The sequence below is a fragment of the Cryptococcus neoformans genome, chromosome 2 (assembly GCF_000149385.1).
Source record: "Cryptococcus neoformans var. neoformans B-3501A chromosome 2, whole genome shotgun sequence".
Lineage (NCBI taxonomy): Eukaryota > Fungi > Basidiomycota > Tremellomycetes > Tremellales > Cryptococcaceae > Cryptococcus > Cryptococcus deneoformans.
Genome location: NC_009178.1, coordinates 2,265,968 through 2,283,892, shown reverse-complemented (window position 1 = coordinate 2,283,892; position 17,925 = coordinate 2,265,968). Strand labels below are relative to the sequence as shown.

The 17,925-nt window shown below is 50.2% G+C and overlaps 5 protein-coding genes across 5 annotated transcripts; 3 read left to right on the top strand and 2 right to left on the bottom strand.

Annotated features, from left to right (window-relative positions):
- Positions 1–2,348: 2,348 nt before the first annotated feature.
- On the top strand, positions 2,349–4,382 carry CNBB5680 (hypothetical protein; the record flags this gene model as incomplete). Its single annotated transcript, XM_771949.1, has 3 exons — positions 2,349–2,918; positions 2,974–4,021; positions 4,081–4,382. The coding sequence occupies 3 exons, from the start codon at positions 2,349–2,351 to the stop codon at positions 4,380–4,382; spliced, it is 1,920 nt and encodes a 639-aa protein (XP_777042.1).
- Positions 4,383–5,777: 1,395 nt separating this feature from the next.
- Positions 5,778–6,520, top strand: CNBB5670 (hypothetical protein; the record flags this gene model as incomplete). Its single annotated transcript, XM_771948.1, has 4 exons — positions 5,778–5,836; positions 5,921–6,037; positions 6,093–6,380; positions 6,472–6,520. 4 exons carry the CDS (start codon positions 5,778–5,780, stop codon positions 6,518–6,520), a joined length of 513 nt encoding a protein of 170 aa, XP_777041.1.
- An 827-nt stretch (positions 6,521–7,347) lies between these two features.
- CNBB5660 (hypothetical protein) lies at positions 7,348–8,613 on the bottom strand (the record flags this gene model as incomplete). Its single annotated transcript, XM_771947.1, has 3 exons — positions 7,348–7,827; positions 7,898–8,403; positions 8,457–8,613. The coding sequence occupies 3 exons, from the start codon at positions 8,611–8,613 to the stop codon at positions 7,348–7,350; spliced, it is 1,143 nt and encodes a 380-aa protein (XP_777040.1).
- A 161-nt stretch (positions 8,614–8,774) lies between these two features.
- CNBB5650 (hypothetical protein) lies at positions 8,775–11,018 on the top strand (the record flags this gene model as incomplete). Its single annotated transcript, XM_771946.1, has 5 exons — positions 8,775–8,969; positions 9,030–9,475; positions 9,572–9,899; positions 9,981–10,519; positions 10,658–11,018. The coding sequence occupies 5 exons, from the start codon at positions 8,775–8,777 to the stop codon at positions 11,016–11,018; spliced, it is 1,869 nt and encodes a 622-aa protein (XP_777039.1).
- A 353-nt stretch (positions 11,019–11,371) lies between these two features.
- On the bottom strand, positions 11,372–17,883 carry CNBB5640 (hypothetical protein; the record flags this gene model as incomplete). Its single annotated transcript, XM_771945.1, has 9 exons — positions 11,372–13,043; positions 13,109–13,208; positions 13,276–13,366; positions 13,420–13,615; positions 13,715–13,872; positions 14,001–14,120; positions 14,194–16,199; positions 16,309–17,214; positions 17,274–17,883. The coding sequence occupies 9 exons, from the start codon at positions 17,881–17,883 to the stop codon at positions 11,372–11,374; spliced, it is 5,859 nt and encodes a 1,952-aa protein (XP_777038.1).
- Positions 17,884–17,925: the final 42 nt, after the last annotated feature.

The window sequence follows — 17,925 nt, the reverse complement described above, 5'->3', positions numbered from 1 at the left end:
CCAGTGTGCTGGAAAGGTAACCACACGACAACCCAATAAATTAAACAACGAAAAAATGCAACCTCTATAACCCCCTAACCCCTAAGACAGGGTGACCCTTTCGGCCCTCTCTTCTTCTCAATCACCCTCCGACCAACCTTGAATGCCCTCAGTCAATCGCTAGGTCCGTCTACGCAAGCGCTCGCTTATCTCGATGACATCTACCTCTTCTCAAACGACTCGCAAGTCCTCAGCAAAACTACCCAATTCCTCGCCGACAAGCAGCACATCATCAAGCTCAATGAAAAGAAATGCAAGTTAATCAGCTTCGATGAGATCAGGCAGGAGGGCTTCAAGATGCTAGGGACGATGGTAGGTGGTAAGGAGAAGCGGGCGGAGTTTCTGGAAGGCAGGATTCGGAAGGAAATGGCAAAGGTGGGCAAGCTCAAGGATCTTCCGCATCAACACGCGCTCCTTCTATTACGGTTCTGCATCCAGCAAAATCTACGACATCTGCAGAGAAGCCTGCGCTCCGACGACCTTGTAGATCTATGGGAAAGACTGGACACGATGCTGTGGGAGGAGGTGAAAAGGATGAGGATGAGGCAGCGAGAGGATACGGTGGAAGAGGAGGCTCTAGGGAGATCGTTAACGAAGCTACCAGCGCGACTGGGCGGACTAGGTCTACTTTCCTTCAAAGATGTAGCCCCCCTTGCTTACCGCTCGGCAGCCGAGGCCTCCGACACTCTCCTCGATAACCTAGGTCTCCTTTCTTCGCCAGAGGAACCTCCAACTCCGGTCCCCCAACGAACTCGATGCGCTGAACTCTGGGAATCGCAACAGGAAGCCATTCTACGTAATCTCGGCGACACTGAACGCAAGCGACTCACCGAGAATGCCTCCAGACTCGGCCGAAGTTGGTTATCAGTCATCCCTTACCTTCAGCCCCTGCGCCTTTCCAACGTTGAGATTGCCTCGGGTCTCCACGACCGCACCCTGGTCGGCTCCTCGATACCTGTCTGTCGCTTCTGTGGGTCGGACTCACCTTTGGGTCACGACGAGCTTTGCCGCGCCCGCAACCCCTGGACCCAGCGCCGGCACAATGCCATCAACCGCGTCATCTATCAACACCTCAAACAAATCCAAGGTGCCACGGTTGAGATTGAGCCCCACACGCTGTCGGGACAAAGGAGAAACGACCTTCGGGTCAGAGGTTCCAGCGCTCTGGCCTTCACTGACTACGACCTGAAGGTTTACTCCCTCGGGGACCGAGACGCGAGAAGCACCGTCACACCCTGCGCCCTCAACGGCAAGCTGGCCGGCTTCTGCTTGGACCGGTGCGTGAACTGGCTCGACAAGGTGGGTCAGGTCGTCTCGAAGAACGCTCCGAAAGTCACTGGTGGGGTCTTTAAACCGATCATCCTTTCCACTGGTGGCCTGATGAGCAGGAGCACAGCAGACGAATGGAAGGAGTGGAGGGAGGCGATGCCGGTGGGGGGGTTCGAGAAAATGGAGAAACGGATTGGTGTCGAGTTAGTAAAGGCAAGGGCGAGGACGCTGGTCTTATGAGGAAGAGGAGGTTGGATTATTTTTTCTTTTCTTTAAAAAGTTGTTTATTTAAGTAGTTTCTTTCATTCGGGTAACACACACGACAACCCAATAAATTAAACAACGAAAAAATGCAACCTCTATAACCCCCTAAGACCTCCAGTTGGACCTCCAGTTGGACCTCCAGCTGGACCTCCAGCGGGACCTCAAAGGATATAAATAGATTTCTGTAGAAGTATATAAATGGGAGCTTTGTCCTCGATCTTGATCTTCTTCCCCTCGAAGATCAATATTTCATAAGTTACTTTGCGAAAGGTCCTCGAGCTCCCAGTGCTCACTCTCGTCTTACCTTGCACCACCTTCGACATAAACTTACTCCACTAGTATATAAGCTTGCCTGATCTTCCCAAGCGAATATACCTCCGCCCTATACCATACGCCAACAGACAAGTGTCAAGAGGTATATCATACATATATCTCATTGCTTAGTTAAACTACGGCTTTCTATCTCGTCTCCAAGGCCGGACCTTGTTGGGGACGAGTCGTAACACCATGGCAGGCCCAGTCGTGTCCAGTCGAGAAATCGAGATGGTGCGTGAACAAGTACTTACGTAAGTATGGTTATTTGTAAGGCAAGGAGCGAGGAGGTGACCGGCGGTGATGTGACTCGCCACCGGTCCAACACGTTGCGCGGAACGAATTTACGATCGATAACTCAACTTCTTGTTTTTCCTTCCCGCCTTCGCTTCCCAGTCCTCATCGTCTTCTCTGTCCATTCAAACCCCAGTATTACCATCTTTGCTCCACCCTCCGCTTCCACAATGACCTTTCCGGACACAAATGAAGGAGATTGGGCGTCGAGACGAGCTGCGGCACTAGCCCAATCATTTACCTCAGACTCGCGCCTGACTTCATTATCCTGCGCCTCTGCTTCCGACTCACCTTTATCTTCGTTCCCCTCATCACATCAAACACTCCCCGAACATTCAAAATCCCCTCGTGACGATCCCATTGCATACGGCGGCCACCCTAAAAACAAAGACCGACCATATCCTCTCTCTCTCATCCCCTTTGACCTTAGCGAACCTTATGAGGTCTCCGAATACCTTACTATCCGCCCCTACGATAACGTGTGCCGAGTTGACTATCTGGGCCAATCCTGGGCCAATGGGTACAGGGACGAGATGATCGTTGATGAGCAAATGTTCGACGACGGGCATGTTCGTCGCTATCTTGATCGGTTCATCCAAGAGAACCCGGAAGCGATGGCTACAACGTTCTCACATCAAGCAGATTTGAAATCGGTCTTCTACGACAGAGATGACAAAGAGTGGGCGAAGCTAGATTTGGTGGATGTGTACAGACGGCGGACGGGGAAAGTTCTGGGAGTCGTGAGTCATGGCTTGTGCAGAAGATGACACAAGGCTTATGATGCGTCCAACATAGCCGTCTCAATCGCAAGACACCTCCGAATCAAAAATGGATGGTGCCATTACTCCGGACGCCTCTCTCATCGGAAACGTCAATGATCCTAGCTCTCCCTCGGGCTGGAAAGAAATGCTTTACGCAGTCATCGAAGTGAAGTGGATGCGATTAGCGGCTCTTCTTACCAGCGAGGCTAAAAGTCAAACCGACGAGAAAGCTCTTAGTTACCTCTGCCAGGAAGGCGTGTTTCAAACTATGTGGTATGTCATCTTGGGCTACGCCATTTCGCGCTGCATCTTCGGTCTCTCCATAGTCAACGAATACTTCTATAGAATTGTGTATCTCTATCAAGACTCGGCCTCAGACAGTCCCGTGCTTGCCCTGGAGGCAAGCAACGAGTTCTTGGAGAAAGGCGGGCGACATTTTGGATATCCGCGGGATGGTTTTTCAGTCGAAGAACTGGCAGAGCTGCAAGACTTTTGGTCGTCGCCTCCCAATTCTCTGATCAGCGACCGTGCCAACGCCACTTTGAATAAAGAGGCAAGGTATCACCTCGATGCGACCATCCTCTTTTTCCTCGCTCATGCAGCGGCACTTCCAACGCAACGCTTCCTCAACGACCTGCCCCTCCCTTTTGCTCATCATGTTCCTATTGATGCGACCGCTCATTCAGCCACTGACATCAAATTGAAAGGATTAGAAGTTGGGCGCAGGCGACACAGTCTTCGTTCGACCAAGAGGAACAAGCGCACATTGGCGGATTTGTATGATGAAGAGAAAGGTGAAGAGGACAAGCCAGGGGACCGAGAGGACAAGTCAGGGGCCCACAAGCCGCCTGGCAAGGATAATCGCAACGATGATCCTAGGAAGGATGGTTCACAAGGGGGAAACCCTGGCTCCGGAGGCGATAACTCTCGTGGCGGAGGCTCTGATCCTGGGGGCGATAACTTACATGGCGGAGGCTCTGGTCCTGGCCGAGGACATGAAGGCTCCGACTCTCGAGATGTCGGCGGAAATGAAGGTTCTGAGTCGAAATCATCCATTATTGCCTCCCTCATCTCCAATCCGCGTGAGCACCTTGTAATCTTATCCTTACAGCCTGAAGTTACGCTTACGAATTTATTGTAGATACCAGTTCTTCTGTGGCTCCCTCCTCTCCCAGTGTTAACTCCACCGCGTCGTCGGAGGATGTTCATTTCCCGGACCTGTCATTGGACTCCAATGACAGAACTCTTGTCCATGGTGATTTGTCCACCGATCCCCTCCCGAAAGTTCACAAGTCCTCCCCTCTTGATCTCGATCTCGAGGACATCGGCCCGGAATCGGGCGAGCTTACGTTGGCGGCCTATAAGGACCGCCTCGCATTGCTCGGGGTACGGGTGAAGTTGGTAACTAGGGAGGAGATGGACGTCTTGCTGGCCCGGGGATGAAGGGACAGCTTCGGCTGTTGAGTGGGTGGACGGAGAGGAGGGGATAGCGGTTTCTGTTGTATATATTCGTTTCTGTTGTATATATTCGTTTCTGTTGTATATATTCGTTTCTGTTGTATATATTCGTTTCTGTTGTATATATGGTTTCCGTTGTACTTATTGGAAATTGAGATAGACATCATCTTGTAGAGATATGTTACTTGTATGTCATACAATCATATGTCCAAGACGACTCCAAGAGTAGAGTACGATTACAAAGATGTCTAATGGCAAGCAGGTCACTCAACAGGAGCAGTCGCCGCTGCTGTATTCGCCACGATAGATACTGAATTCTGCGTGTACAGAGACAAACGGAAGAGTCAGAGAAGGCGTGTTCCAAATTGTGGTCTCGCATGGATATGGCCTCATATCATATCGGAATCAAATGTATAGTAGCAGTCATACATATCGCCTCCATGCTACACTACGTAAGAGGGGAATTAACTGGTGTTCCACGTCAAGCAGCTTAAATTTCAGATTATCTGATATCCACGCCCGTAATTAAAATACACGAATTAAACCGAATTCAACTCCCCGATTTACTTCCGTTCATTTGGTTCCTTCCACGCTATTAATCAATCAGCTCAATAATTAAATAATACGGACATGTTATTGTACTCCTTTACATCAAGCGTTTTTACCACCACCAGCATCGATCCTATACTGGTCGCAATGATCGCAATAGCCAATCTCGAGAGAGCTGTATTTCAAGTGGACCGACGACACTATTTCCCTCGTTACGCGCCTCCAACGTCCGCTATACCCAACGTGCACGATACCCTCAGCAGTAGCAGCATATGTGCCTCGCTCGTCGACGTAGATTGAGGTTTCCGTAATGATGGGTATCCACATCTCCTCGACAAATGATCTTTCTAGTCGATTGTTTAGAACGAACTCATGCCATGGTCCCACTGTGACACATACATGTTCTTCCCATATCTTATCTCCTTATCTAGTAGATTACATACGGAGTATGGACAAGTACCACGTGCCCTGGAGGGAGACTCGCCGAAGCCGAAAGTGTACCCCAAACGGAATCAAAACTCCAGGTAGGGTGCGAGAACTGGCGTGACGTCAAACTCCGATCATTGTTAGTCACCGAATGAACGAGGAGTTTTGTTCGTATTTTTCCGTTTTATGTTGGCCTTTTTCGCTGGAATCTTGTTTCTTCATCCACTGCAAATTGAGACTTCAGCTCCTCTTATTATAACATGCATTTTTCCCTCATGAATCAACAGTGCACACCACTTCACTTATCATGTATGGCCTGGTCCTCATCCATATTTCATGATGTCCGTTCGGCACAAAATTTTTAATGCAGGAGCATACGGAACCATGCGGAGCCCACATGACATCATGCGCAAAAAAGGAGTTGCCACTCGTTATTACCCATCAAGCAAAAAACCCCAGCCCAGGTGTTGTGGGATGACGTCCAATTTCCTGGAATCTAGCATGCCCACCCTTATTCTAACAGCTTGCACTGTTTAAATATATTGTAGATTTTTTGATCTTTTCCATCTTTTCATCTTTCGGCCTGCAGTGAAATACTACTATCACCGACAATTGCCTTGGGTTGTTTTCATCTCAACTACTGTCAACCTCCATACATCTCTATCGTCCGTCTGAACAACCGACAACCCAAATTTTGAACAGTGACCATGGCCGAACAAGTAGATACCGCTACGTTCGTACCTCTCAACTCTCCACCTCAACTTGCCGACCTGACACTGACCCTGTTATCTTGCTTCTCGACAGCGATGTTATCCAGCAGAACGCCGGCGCAGCCCAATCAGCAGTCGATTCAAAACGAGATGCTGCCCTTGGTCCACTCAGAAGCCACCGTACCCCCCTCCCCAACGAACTCGCCGAATTGACACCTGAAGAGCAACCGGGAGGAGGGAGGAAGAAGGACGATAACACTCTAAGTATTAACATTGCGCTTGATCTCCTCGTTGAAGTGTAAGTTATTGTATTTCTCTTTCAACCATCCTCATCACCTCTGCCATCTAACCAAAGTGTCTTCATTTGTCGCTGATGTCCTACCATATAGCCATCTCACCGCCCGAGTTAAGGGTGATATTACCATCGGTCTCCTGTAGAGCGGCAAAATCAAAGTAATCAAAGTATTGTAGGGCACAGGCGATTTTGTAGAAAACGACCTATAGTGAGCCTTTGACGGCGTGTATGGCCTAGATAACCTGTGCATAGCTTCTTGTACTTAGAACTTTACCCTTTCGTACCTCTCGTCATGTATCTTTTACCTTTTGACGATTTTATGAATGTAGCATGCAGAACGCTGAGTGTGTATTGTTTATATTATCGACTCTTGATTCACCTAAAACATAAAAGTAGAATCAGTGACTTACGACTTATGCTACGGCGATAAGATACGTGGTCAAAACATCAACCAATGTCTCCGATAAAATGAAAGCCTCTTTACTTTTCATTCTTCGTTCTCTCCTCGTTCCCTCGTCTTTCGAGCTTCTTATGTACTTCGCCAAAGGTTTAGGACACATTTCGCTCAATGGCACTAACGAACGATGGGAGTCAATTCAAGCGTTTTTTTACTGCTGAATGCAAGAAGACAACGGAACATGAAATGACGTGTATCAAATCGCTCTTGAGTCTTTAGAAGAATTAAAGAACGACAGAGTTTGACCACGTTTCTCTAAAAAAAAGAAACTATCACAAAGAAAATCGGACCGAAAGTGAATCCACGTTTCACAAAGAGTGGTCTGAAAAACATAACTCAAGCTTTACTTCTCACGAGATAAGAACAAGAATCCTGAATGGGCTGTCAAATAGTTGTTTTTGGGTATATGATAGTTACGATAATCCCACGCTAGGACAGAACTGACAGAGAAGCCGAATGCATCCAATTTTTTAGTCTACCCAAACAAATCCTTCTCTCTCCATTTCTCAGCTCTTATTTCCTCTCCGAATACTTGTGCACACACTCCAAGAACCACCCCATATCTTCCGGTTTGACATTCGGCGTGATCCCATGCCCCAAATTTGCGATCCACCCGCCTCCAGCTTTCTTCCACCTCGCACTCAACCTCTCCACCTCTTTCTCTATCCCTTCTTTCCCTCCATACAACACTGTGGGATCAAAGTTTCCTTGGAGGTTAACCTTTTTGCCTACAATCTCCCGGACTTCCACAGGGTCCACGGTCCAATCTAGGCCGAGGGTAGCGTACCCCGTTTGAGCAGGATCAGAGAGGAGGGAAAAGGTGGAGGGTGTGTTGGCGCCCTTAGCGAAGAGGGTAATACGTACGCCGGGGTGAGAGAGTTGGGAGAGGACGGAGTGGACTTTGGATGAGATGTGGAGAAGAGGAGGGAGTGCAAAGGTCTTGAATTGGTGAGGGGTAAGTTCGCCAGCCCAGGAGTCAAATACTTGGAGCATCTACATTTATGATATTAATGTTTTAAAAGAGGATTTGGAATAGAGGAAGGGGGAAGGGAAAGGGACATACTTGAGCACCGGCAAGAACTTGGCCGATAAGGAGATCGGCACAAACATCCGCAATACGCCTCAACAACTCATGACTCGCCTCGGGGTACTTGTACAGCCAGCTCTTGCTCTTCTCAAACGTCTTGCTCCCTCCACCTTCACACATGTACGCCATCAACGTCCAAGGGGCACCACAGAACCCAATCAGGGGCACCCTTCCATCCAATCCCTTCCTGGTAAGCGTGACCGCCTCAAATACATATCCCAACTCTTTTTGCACATCTACATCCTTCCTGAGGCGCTTGATGTCATCAGGTGTGACAAGTGGATTTGGAAGGACAGGACCGCGAGAAGGTTCCATGAGGACTTCCAAGCCGAGAGCTTGAGGGACAACAAGGATGTCGCAGAAGATGATGGAGGCGTCGAGGCGGGGGTAACGGTCAATAGGTTGGAGAGTAAGGGCAGATGCGAGGGAAGGGGTTTGGCAGCATTCGAAAAAGGAGTGATGTTTTCGGACCTCAAGGAATTCTGCGTATATCTATGTAAGCTGGAGTCAATATGAAAAAGAAATTAAGACATACCAGGGAGGTATCGGCCTGCCTGCCTCATGACCCATACTGGAGCACGAGGGGTCTCTTCGCCGCTCGCTGCGCGGAGGAGGAGGTCATTCTTGAGCGGGGGGAACTGGATGTCCCTCCACGAGCTGACGAGGTCGAGTTTGGGGATTGCGTGGGGCATTGTGTGTTATGAGTATGCACTTGGAAAACACAGCGGGGAAAAGTGAAAATACGTACGAGGAAAAGCGGCCATGGCCGCAGTGGAGGGCAGTAAACTTTCACCCGCCAAATCTCGCATTCTTCGACAAATATTCATAACTACACATCTCAATACAAGATACAATGCCCAGAAACAAGAAGAGATCACAGCGACAGCCATCTCCACTGCCACAAATGCAGGAGATCAAGCATGACTGGAAGAAAGATGATGAGGAATTGGAACTCGAACAGGCTCTCTTCGGACGCAAACAGAAAAAGTTCAAGCCAGACAATAACAACGACGAGGAGAGTGGAATGAGTGAAGTAGAGGACAACGACGTGCGTCCTATTCCCTATGTTAATTGACGCAAAGCGCGCAAGTACTGATGTGGATCGTAGTTGTTTACAATTGACGCACCCCTCGCACCCGAATTTCAAGTTGACCTCGATGGTGATGGTTACGAATACGCCGGTGATGATGGCAACAACGACTCTGACTCTGACATTTCAGGGGACGAAAACGAGTTCAGAGCATTTTCACCTTCCCCCAGCCACGACCGCTCCATCTACGGTGGTTCTGGTTCCGAGTCTGGGTCTGAATCAGAAGATGAGACTGACCGCCCAACAGTCACCCTTCCCGACGATATCATCGATCTCCCCTCTTCTCATGACGAAGAACTATCACGTTCAAAAAGAGTACCACTTTGGAATGACCCTGCGGACGAGATGGCAAAGGTTGACATCAGTGCGTCGAGACGGTTGAAAAAAATAGATCGGGGGAAGCGGAAGACTGTGGAAGGGGAGCTTGTAGGTGGGAAAGAGCTGCAGGCGAGATTAAAAGAGCAGTAAGTGCTTTCTCCATGTCTTCTCATCTACTCTCTCGTGTCATGAATTTATAAGTCTCAAAGGTAAGGATAAAGCTGACGAAAGCCATCATATAGATTCGAACGACTCCATCCCCCGCCTGAATGGGCCAAACGACGTACTCTCCCCGGTACACCCTCCCTCTCCTCCCTCCTCACTTCCAACAAATCATTCATCTCCCACTCTTCCCTCCCCTCCGCGCAAGACCCACTTGCCCGCCCACCTCTCCCGCCAGGGACCATTGACCTTAAACGTGTGCGTAACGCAAACCACACCAACCCCACCGTCAGTAAACGAGAAGCCGAAGGCGGTAAAGGTGGAGTGGTGGATATGGCGTGGCATCCGAGCAGGCAGGTGGGAGTGTTGGCCATTGGTGGTGGCGATAGGCGAGTAAAGTTTTTCCAGGTAAGTTGTATCTCAATTTTGCAATTCACTCTTGATCATCGAGATTGAGTCTAACGATATATATATTTTAAAAAAACGCAGGTTGACGGGCACACAAACCCCACTTTACTCACCCTCCACGTCCCCTCACTCCCTCTCTCCAAACTCACTTACCATCCCTCCGGGACCTCCCTCCTCCTTACCGGTTCTCGCCCCTTTTACTACACATACGATCTCTCCTCCCAAAAATGCTTGCGCTCCCCACGCAACCTATTCGGCTCTGTCGCCTCCCGCGAGGGGGATGCACCCAACGAATTGTCGAGACATACTTTTTCCCCGGATGGGAGTCTTCTCGCTGTCGCCGGACGACGTGGTGCCGTGTCTATCCTCTCCCACTCCACTTCGGGCGGTGGAGTAGGCGGGATGGTGGCAGAGCTGAGATCAGGTAGAGGCGGGACAGCGACAGCGCTGTCTTTCTCCTCGAACGGAAAGTACCTGAGTGTGTTGGGAGGTAGAGATGGGGCAGAGGTGGAAGTTTGGGATGTAGCGCAAAGGGGGGTGGTGGGTAAGTGGAGGGATGATGGGATGAGGGGTGGTGGGGTTATGGAATCGAGTAGGGATGGAGGATGGGTCGCTATTGGGTAAGTCAAAAAGTCACTAGTCAAAAACTATTTTCGATTTCTTTTCGTTTTCAACTTCTTTCTGTTTTATCCCTCTATACTACATATTTTCTCCCAAAGGAGGAAGAATAAAGCTGACACAGCAACATTCGACCACAGATCCAATACCGGCCTCGTCAACCTCTACTCCCCCTCTCTCCTTCCTCCGTCCACCCCATCCCCTTCCACTACCCTCACCACCCAAGCAACGCCACTTAAAACTCTCTCCCACCTAACGACCCCCATAACCTCTCTCTCCTCCCACCCTTCCTCCTCCATCCTCTGCATCTCCTCTTCCACCCGTAAAGACCAGTTGAAGCTATACCACCTTCCTACCGGAAACGCCTTTTCGAACTGGCCTACGCAGGGAACCCCGTTGGGACGGGTGACGACGACAGGATTCAGTGAGAGTGGAGAATGGTTGGGTGTGGGGAATGCTGGTGGGAAAGTGCTGCTTTGGAGTTTGAGACATTGGGCGTAAGACGAGAGAGTGAAGTACCTAGAGGAAGAGGAGGGAAGATGGGAAGGGAAGAATAAGATATACTGGATGGGCAGAGAGGGCATTGTTGAAGATTGGAGACAGGGATGGTGTATATCCAATGGCATATCTTTCATTACATGCACTTCAATTTCGGAGTGATTCTGACAAATTAAAGGTGTTCAAGAAAGCGGGCGCGGAAACCAGAAATTGAAATTGACAAAGATAAACGTCGAAGCGGGAATCATACACGCCAAGAACACCAAGGACGAGCAAAGCTGTAAAAATACATAGTAATGCAAGATGAAGAGCGTTATATATACACAGATTATACTACAGCAGCTAATTATGCCCAACTATATAAACATGCCAAAATCTACATTCATCTTTGAAACCTCTTCAAATTCCTCGCCTTCGGCATCTTCATCTACACCTTCAATCTCTTCTTCTTCTTCCTCTTCCCGTTGTCTCGCTCTTTCTCTATCTGCCTGTTCATCTTCCTCCTCTTCCCCTTCCCCTTCCTCTTTATCATCATTGATAACAACGCCATCGGGTCTTCCCATCTCCCTTTCACGTTCTTCCTCCTTCGCAAGATTCTCTCTTTCCCTCTCTTCCTCCTCTGCCTCCTCTACGGCCTGTAGCCTCTGAATAGACGCTATCGCCTCCCTCCCTTCCTCACCAAGTTCGTTATCCCTCTCGTCATCCTCCTGCTCCCGCTCTTGTTCCCGTTCTTGCTCCTGCCCTTGCTCTTGCCCTTGTTCCTGCTCCAATATTCCTCGCTCGACAATCCGCCTCAAGCCTTCAAGATCCCCATCATCTTCAATGTTTGTCTCGTCTTCTTGATGGTCAATATCCATGGAGAGTATCTCGGCGGCTATATCAGCAGCGGTTTCGGCGTCCGTACGGTCAATGACATCGTCAGGTGGTGTGGAGGTATCGGTCTCGGCGTTGGGGCTAGAGTTGGAATTGTGGACATCGTTGATGGATACCAATGGACTTCCTTCTCTATCCCCATCTCCTCGACTTCTCACGCTCTCCGACATTGCCCTCAACCCGGCCCAGCCTTGCATCCCACCATGTGACTCCATAGTACCAAGTTCCGCAAAGTTCCCAAGGCCTCCAAGTGCATTGCCCAAACTCTCACCCTCTCCCAGATCCCCCCTTGCAAGTTCAAGGATCTCATCCATTCGTTTTGCTCCAAGCTTGATAAGCGTTGACGTACGAAGCGGACGGGCGGGGTTCTTGAGCTTCTTTGGAGGCGTAAATTTATCCTCTTTCTCCTTGATATCCTTTGTGCGGACGGATGCGGAAGTTTGGGAGGACCGATTGTCCATGGTATGCGCTGAGGGCGCACGAGATGAAGTTCGCGGATGGGCAATGGAAGAGTGTGAGTCGGGTAACGACGGACCACGGGGTCGGTGGTTCATGGCGGCGGCAGAAGGCACAAATAATTCCGAAGGATTGGTTTCGTCGCGTTGGAGGGAGAGAGTGAAGAGAGACCTGGCGAGTTGGAGTGAATAAGAGTTGGAGAGAGAACTGGCAAATGAGACCGGATCGCTGGACAATTGTTTGCCTTGGTCTGACTTCTCGTGATCCTCCCCCTTTCCCCTAACAGGTTCGCTTGACTTCTCACCTTCCGTAAGTTGACCTCTTGAGACCTTCTCAGATTCATCATTCAACATTAACAGCAAAGGTCCACCTCTCGGCGGCTCGTCCCTCACTGAACTAACGTTTCCCCAACTGCCCATACCAACCCTTCCCAGGCCCATACCCATACCTCGCTCGCCAAGTCCTATACCCATGTTCAAACGGTCGTACCCCATTCTTGACGAGGCATCTAGATCAAGAGTCGATGTGATAGTAGGCGTAGCGGAGCAGAGGGGGGAAGATGTAGGATGCTTCGATTGGAATAGTGGAGAGTTATTGTCGTCCAATTGGAAAGATTGAAGCTGCTTCTGTCGAGCTTCTGCAGCGGCCACTTCCTTTTCTCTCCGGGCGATAGTTTCACGGGCTGAGAGCCAAGCGTACCTGCGATAATAATGTCAGCCACAATTGATAGGAACGGAGATAAAAACAAGAAGAAAAAAACGTACCAGAGGACGTTATACAATTGCAGTACATCCTCTTTCCATGCTTTCAAATAATTCTCTCTGCGGAAATCCTTGGTAAGTTGCTGACACCTTGGAACATTGTCTATGAAACAAATAGTTGTACATGAGTTTGGCATGCAACAGTGGTAGCGATAGTGTAGGAGACTTACGAGGGCTAACAAAGTCGAGAGCCATCTTAATACAATCGGAAAGATTACAAACTTGATGCGCACATCCTGCAGGAATAAAAACTGCTTGGCCCTATACACGTTATCAGAAACCATATCGTGCATCACAAAAGCAATAACACTCACAGGATATTGATAGACTCTCCAGCTGACAACTCTTTTACGTTCCCACAGCTCTTTTCTCGATTTCGCATCGAGATAAAACATTTGCGAGTGAATGGGGTCCACAAAGTTATGAGTCTTGTCAAATTTTTCTTTGAGAAACTCTCTGATCTTGTCGGCATCTTGCGCAGGGTAGATGTCCCATACAGCACAGCCAGGTCTAGATGGTATCTTTGAGTCGGTTCCTAAAGTGATTTCTGGCGAGGAAGAAGGTGATGTCGAACAAGTTGCAGAGGATATGGGAGCTTCTAATGAGGACGAGTCGTCAGGAATGGGGGAAGCATGTAGCATGATGTTAATAGCATCCGCGACGTCCATATGTAATCTCGTTGAGCCAAATCCGCCGGGCGTCTCAAGTGCAGCAAAGGCAGCATACATCTTTGGTCCGATATCAGGCCTCGTCGGACCCGGAGGGAACTGTAGAGGGGACAAGGCGTGGGCGCGATAGCAAGTGGAGGGCCGAAGGGATAAGGTCGAATTAAGGCGAGAAGATGTGAACCGTTTTCCTATCAGCGACGCGATTATCACAAGCCATCAAGACTTACATGTGAATATAGGTTCAACACTCCATCTCTCCTTGTATAGTCCGGTACAGGCAAAGCCGCACAAAAGTCATGATACAACTCTGGGTGTGTATCCACAAACTCATCACCTGGAGGCCAGTCCTAATGAAAGATACCTCTTTTTAGCGCGTTATTCTTCACCAATCCGACAACCAATCGAAGAAAAAAAACTCACCTTCAGTTTCAAAATTCCCTGCCGTTTCTTTTCCTTCCTCTTTTCATCCTCCCCCTCCCTCTCCCATGGCTTGCCTACACTTTCCCCAAATGCAGCGAAGAAGGCCCCAACAGTGGAAACCAACGGCGTGTCACTCTGACAATCCACCACCGAACACTGTTCTTCCCCGAACCTTTCTATAAACTTCTCGGGCCCCCATTCCTCCTCTTCCTTCCCCATCTTCTCCCCTTCTTCTCGTCGTCGTCTACCACCACCACCAACATAGACATTCACACCACCTACAACGATCGGCTCCCCTTTACTCCACAGCTCATCGAACGCCTTGTTATCCAAACCTTCTGGTGAAGGGAGGTAGATGAACGGTAGAGAATAGTCCGAAAGACTGGCTGGGTCGGAAGGTGGATTGGGGTGGGTATGTTTGGTGTAGCTGAATGCAATCTTCTCAAGGTCTTGCTGCTGATCTGGCGTGGGATTAGAACCGGTCCTAAAGTTGCCGGAGGTGGGAACGGATCTTAGTGGGGATGCAGATGGTAGGCCAGATTTCTCGAAAGGAGGATTGGCTTGAGGAGAGCTGCTAGAAGAGACGGTGGGAGAAGCATTTGCGGCGACGGGGATTTCGACTTTGGTGACTTGCGTCGATGACCGTACGGCCGCAGGAGCAGAAGCGACAGAATTGAGAGAGGCCGCAGGACCTGTGTGAGCCGCCGATGTCTCCTCTCCATTCTCCTTATCCATCATACCCTTCAACATTTCGCTCGCACTCTTCGGTTCCCCCGTCTCCAACTCTTCAACCTCGTCCGTTTCATGTTCCGACTTGTTGTCGTTCTCGTTCTCTGTGGTCATGGCGGCTGATCGGCGAACGGATGTTGAAGTTTTATCGATGGGAGCTTGGGAGTCGATGGGGTTATTCGAACTGCTTTCGGGCTGACTGACGGGGTGAGAATTCGTATCGGTCTCGAGATTCGATTCGATGTTGGCGCCGGGACCCAAGTGCGTCACAGACCCACTTTCCTTCTCCCTGACAACACGAGCATTCTTGCTCCATTGTTCCAAAACGCTCTTCACCTCTTCATCCATTTGCAATCCCATCAATCTTAACATCCGTTCCCACTGGAGCCTCCATTCCTCCTTTTTCTTCTCTCCTTCGGGTTCATCCCCATCATCAGCACCAAAGAGAAAGTCAAACCCAGAGCCAGAGCCAGAACTAGCGTCCGGACTATACCCATGCCCAATGACAAATTCCGCAAGACTCAGCCAATGTCCCTCAATTTCCTCTTTCGTAAATCTCGAAACGGGCTGCAAATCACTCCGCACATGCCAAGCAATCGCCTTTTCTCTTTTCCTTCCATTTTTGTTCGTGTTGCTGCCCCCGTCGGTGTTTGCGTTGGTGTTGTTCGTTCTCGTGCTGCCGTTGCCATTGCCGTTCCCAGTCGAATCACCTCCCATTTCTCCTCCGCCTCCGCTCATCATCTCTTCCCACGGCTGCTTTATACACTTTAACAACCTCGGCCTCGCCGCATCCGTCAGCTCCCACGGACTCTCCCCTACGGCCTCCATACTCTCCGGGAAATACCGCTCGCACTGCAAACAGTAATCCCTCCCACACTTCTTACAGAAATAGTACCCGCCAAAAATCGTGGAGGAGCAGAAATCGCAGACGGAGCGATGGAGGGCGGTGTCGACACCGCGGTGGAGGGTGATGGGATTCCTCGCCCTGTGTGTCGAATGGGCGGGATCGGAAACTTCTTCCCCCTCTCCATCTCGTTTACCCCGCCCCTGCAGATGAAACGGCCAAAAACAATGCCTCGCTTCGCCCGTTATCAGCGGCAACAACACCCCCGCCACCGTCCTCTGTATCTCCTCCACCTTGTCCCCATCGAGCGGGGACGTAAACTTTGTTGGGAGTGGGGTAAGCGGTTCGGGCCAGGTGGTAGATTTAAAATATCCTGGGCCTGTGATTTCTGTTGTTTTGGGATTGATCCTGTTCGCATGAGCCGGCGGGTTAGCTGTTAACGGAGAAGGGAGGGAGGACACGGGGGTTAGATACTCACGGAAAAACCCTATAATCTCTAAACCTACAACAATCTCCCCCTAGCTTACTCACACACTGCGTACACTTTCCCCACTTCTTATACCTCTCCCTCAGACAGATGCCCAACTGCACTTCTTCCGTTTTGCCCACCAAAAACTTTTTGATAGATTGATCGTTGAGCGCGCGGGGGCGGGAGGGTGGGAGGGCACGGGGCCCGGGGAGTTTGAGGCCGGTGGAGATTGGGTCGAGGGGTTTGCGGGAAGGGTGGTGTGGCGGATGGGAGGCGGAGGCGGCGTGAGAAGCCGCGTGGGATGCGGGGAACGGATGGGCGGATTTTGACCGTTTGGCAGACTTTGGAACAAGCTCAAATTCATTATCCCCTTCCCCGTCAGAAAGCCCATCTCCACGCTCATGCCCATGGCGTAAAGGTAATTTTCCCTTGCTTGCCCGTTCTCTCTGCCTCTTCTTCCGCCCAGCCCCGAGCGCACCCGCCGTACCCGGCGCGATATCAGGCGCGACCTCGATACTTTCCAACGGCGGGGAAGATGAGAATGATAAACTGCTTCTTCTTCCTTGCTTTTCCCTACCCCTGCTATCCCTGTTTCGGGTAGTATTTCGACCCCGTTTAGTCGCATTCGCATGTGACATGGAGGCGGATCGTCTCGCGCCCGCAGCTGAGGATTCCGCGCGGAAACGTGGACGTGGTAAACCAATACCATCCTTTTCTCCTCCCTCGTGGTCATAATCATCGTATAGCGGTGTGAGCGAGGAATCTCGATCAACCTCCATATCCATGCCCGTGCCCATGTTCGAATTATTGCTGTTACTACTTGGTTGGCGACGGCGTTGACCATTCCGACTCGGCGCAAAAGGTCCGGGAGAAGGGGGAGGGGAGAATTCGAGTTCGTCAGGTAAATCCGGGAGGTCTGAAAGGGGGGACGATGCTTCACGTTGGATTTCAGGTTCGGGTTCGGGTTCGGGTTCATGAACTATGTGATCGTTAGTATACCAACTGGAATCGATGGGAGAAAAAAAAAAAACGACTCACGCTCTCCGGGTTCTTGCCCTGGATCAACTTCGATACTCTCTCCCAGCTCTTCCTCTTCCATCTCCACCTCCATCGGCCCGCCAATCACATTTGACTCTTGTCCTTGCTGTTCACTTTGGAGTCGGGCGGAGCTCGGTACTGTGATGGGATTCGGTTTCGGATTCGGATTCGGATCTGGAGGCGAATCACGATTTCGATCCGCTTCACCAAGCTCTGTATCCACCACCTGTCCTGTCGACTCCTCCTCCATCTCTTGGCCAAGTTCGACTTCCGCGTCGTGCCCGTGCTCATGGGTATTATCGCCGGTCTCCGTATCGGGATCTTGATCTTGATCTTGATCCTGGTTACCGTCATTATCGTGCTCGCCAATCTGTTGCAACGACGCAATATATTCCATCAAGTTCGTCTGGTCCTCTCCCTCCCCTTCCCCTTCCCCTTCATTCCCCTCCTCCTGCTCCTCCTCCTCTTCCTCTCCATGCACAATCAAAAGATCACCCTCCCCATCCTCATCCACCTCTCCACCTCCATGCCCTAAACCTCTGCGATCCTCCACATCAAAATCATCGTTATCCGGATCAAACGTCGTAGGCAATGGCGTGAGGTCGTCCATTCTGTCCCTTTTCGGTTAGGGAAATACGCCGTGGGGTAATTA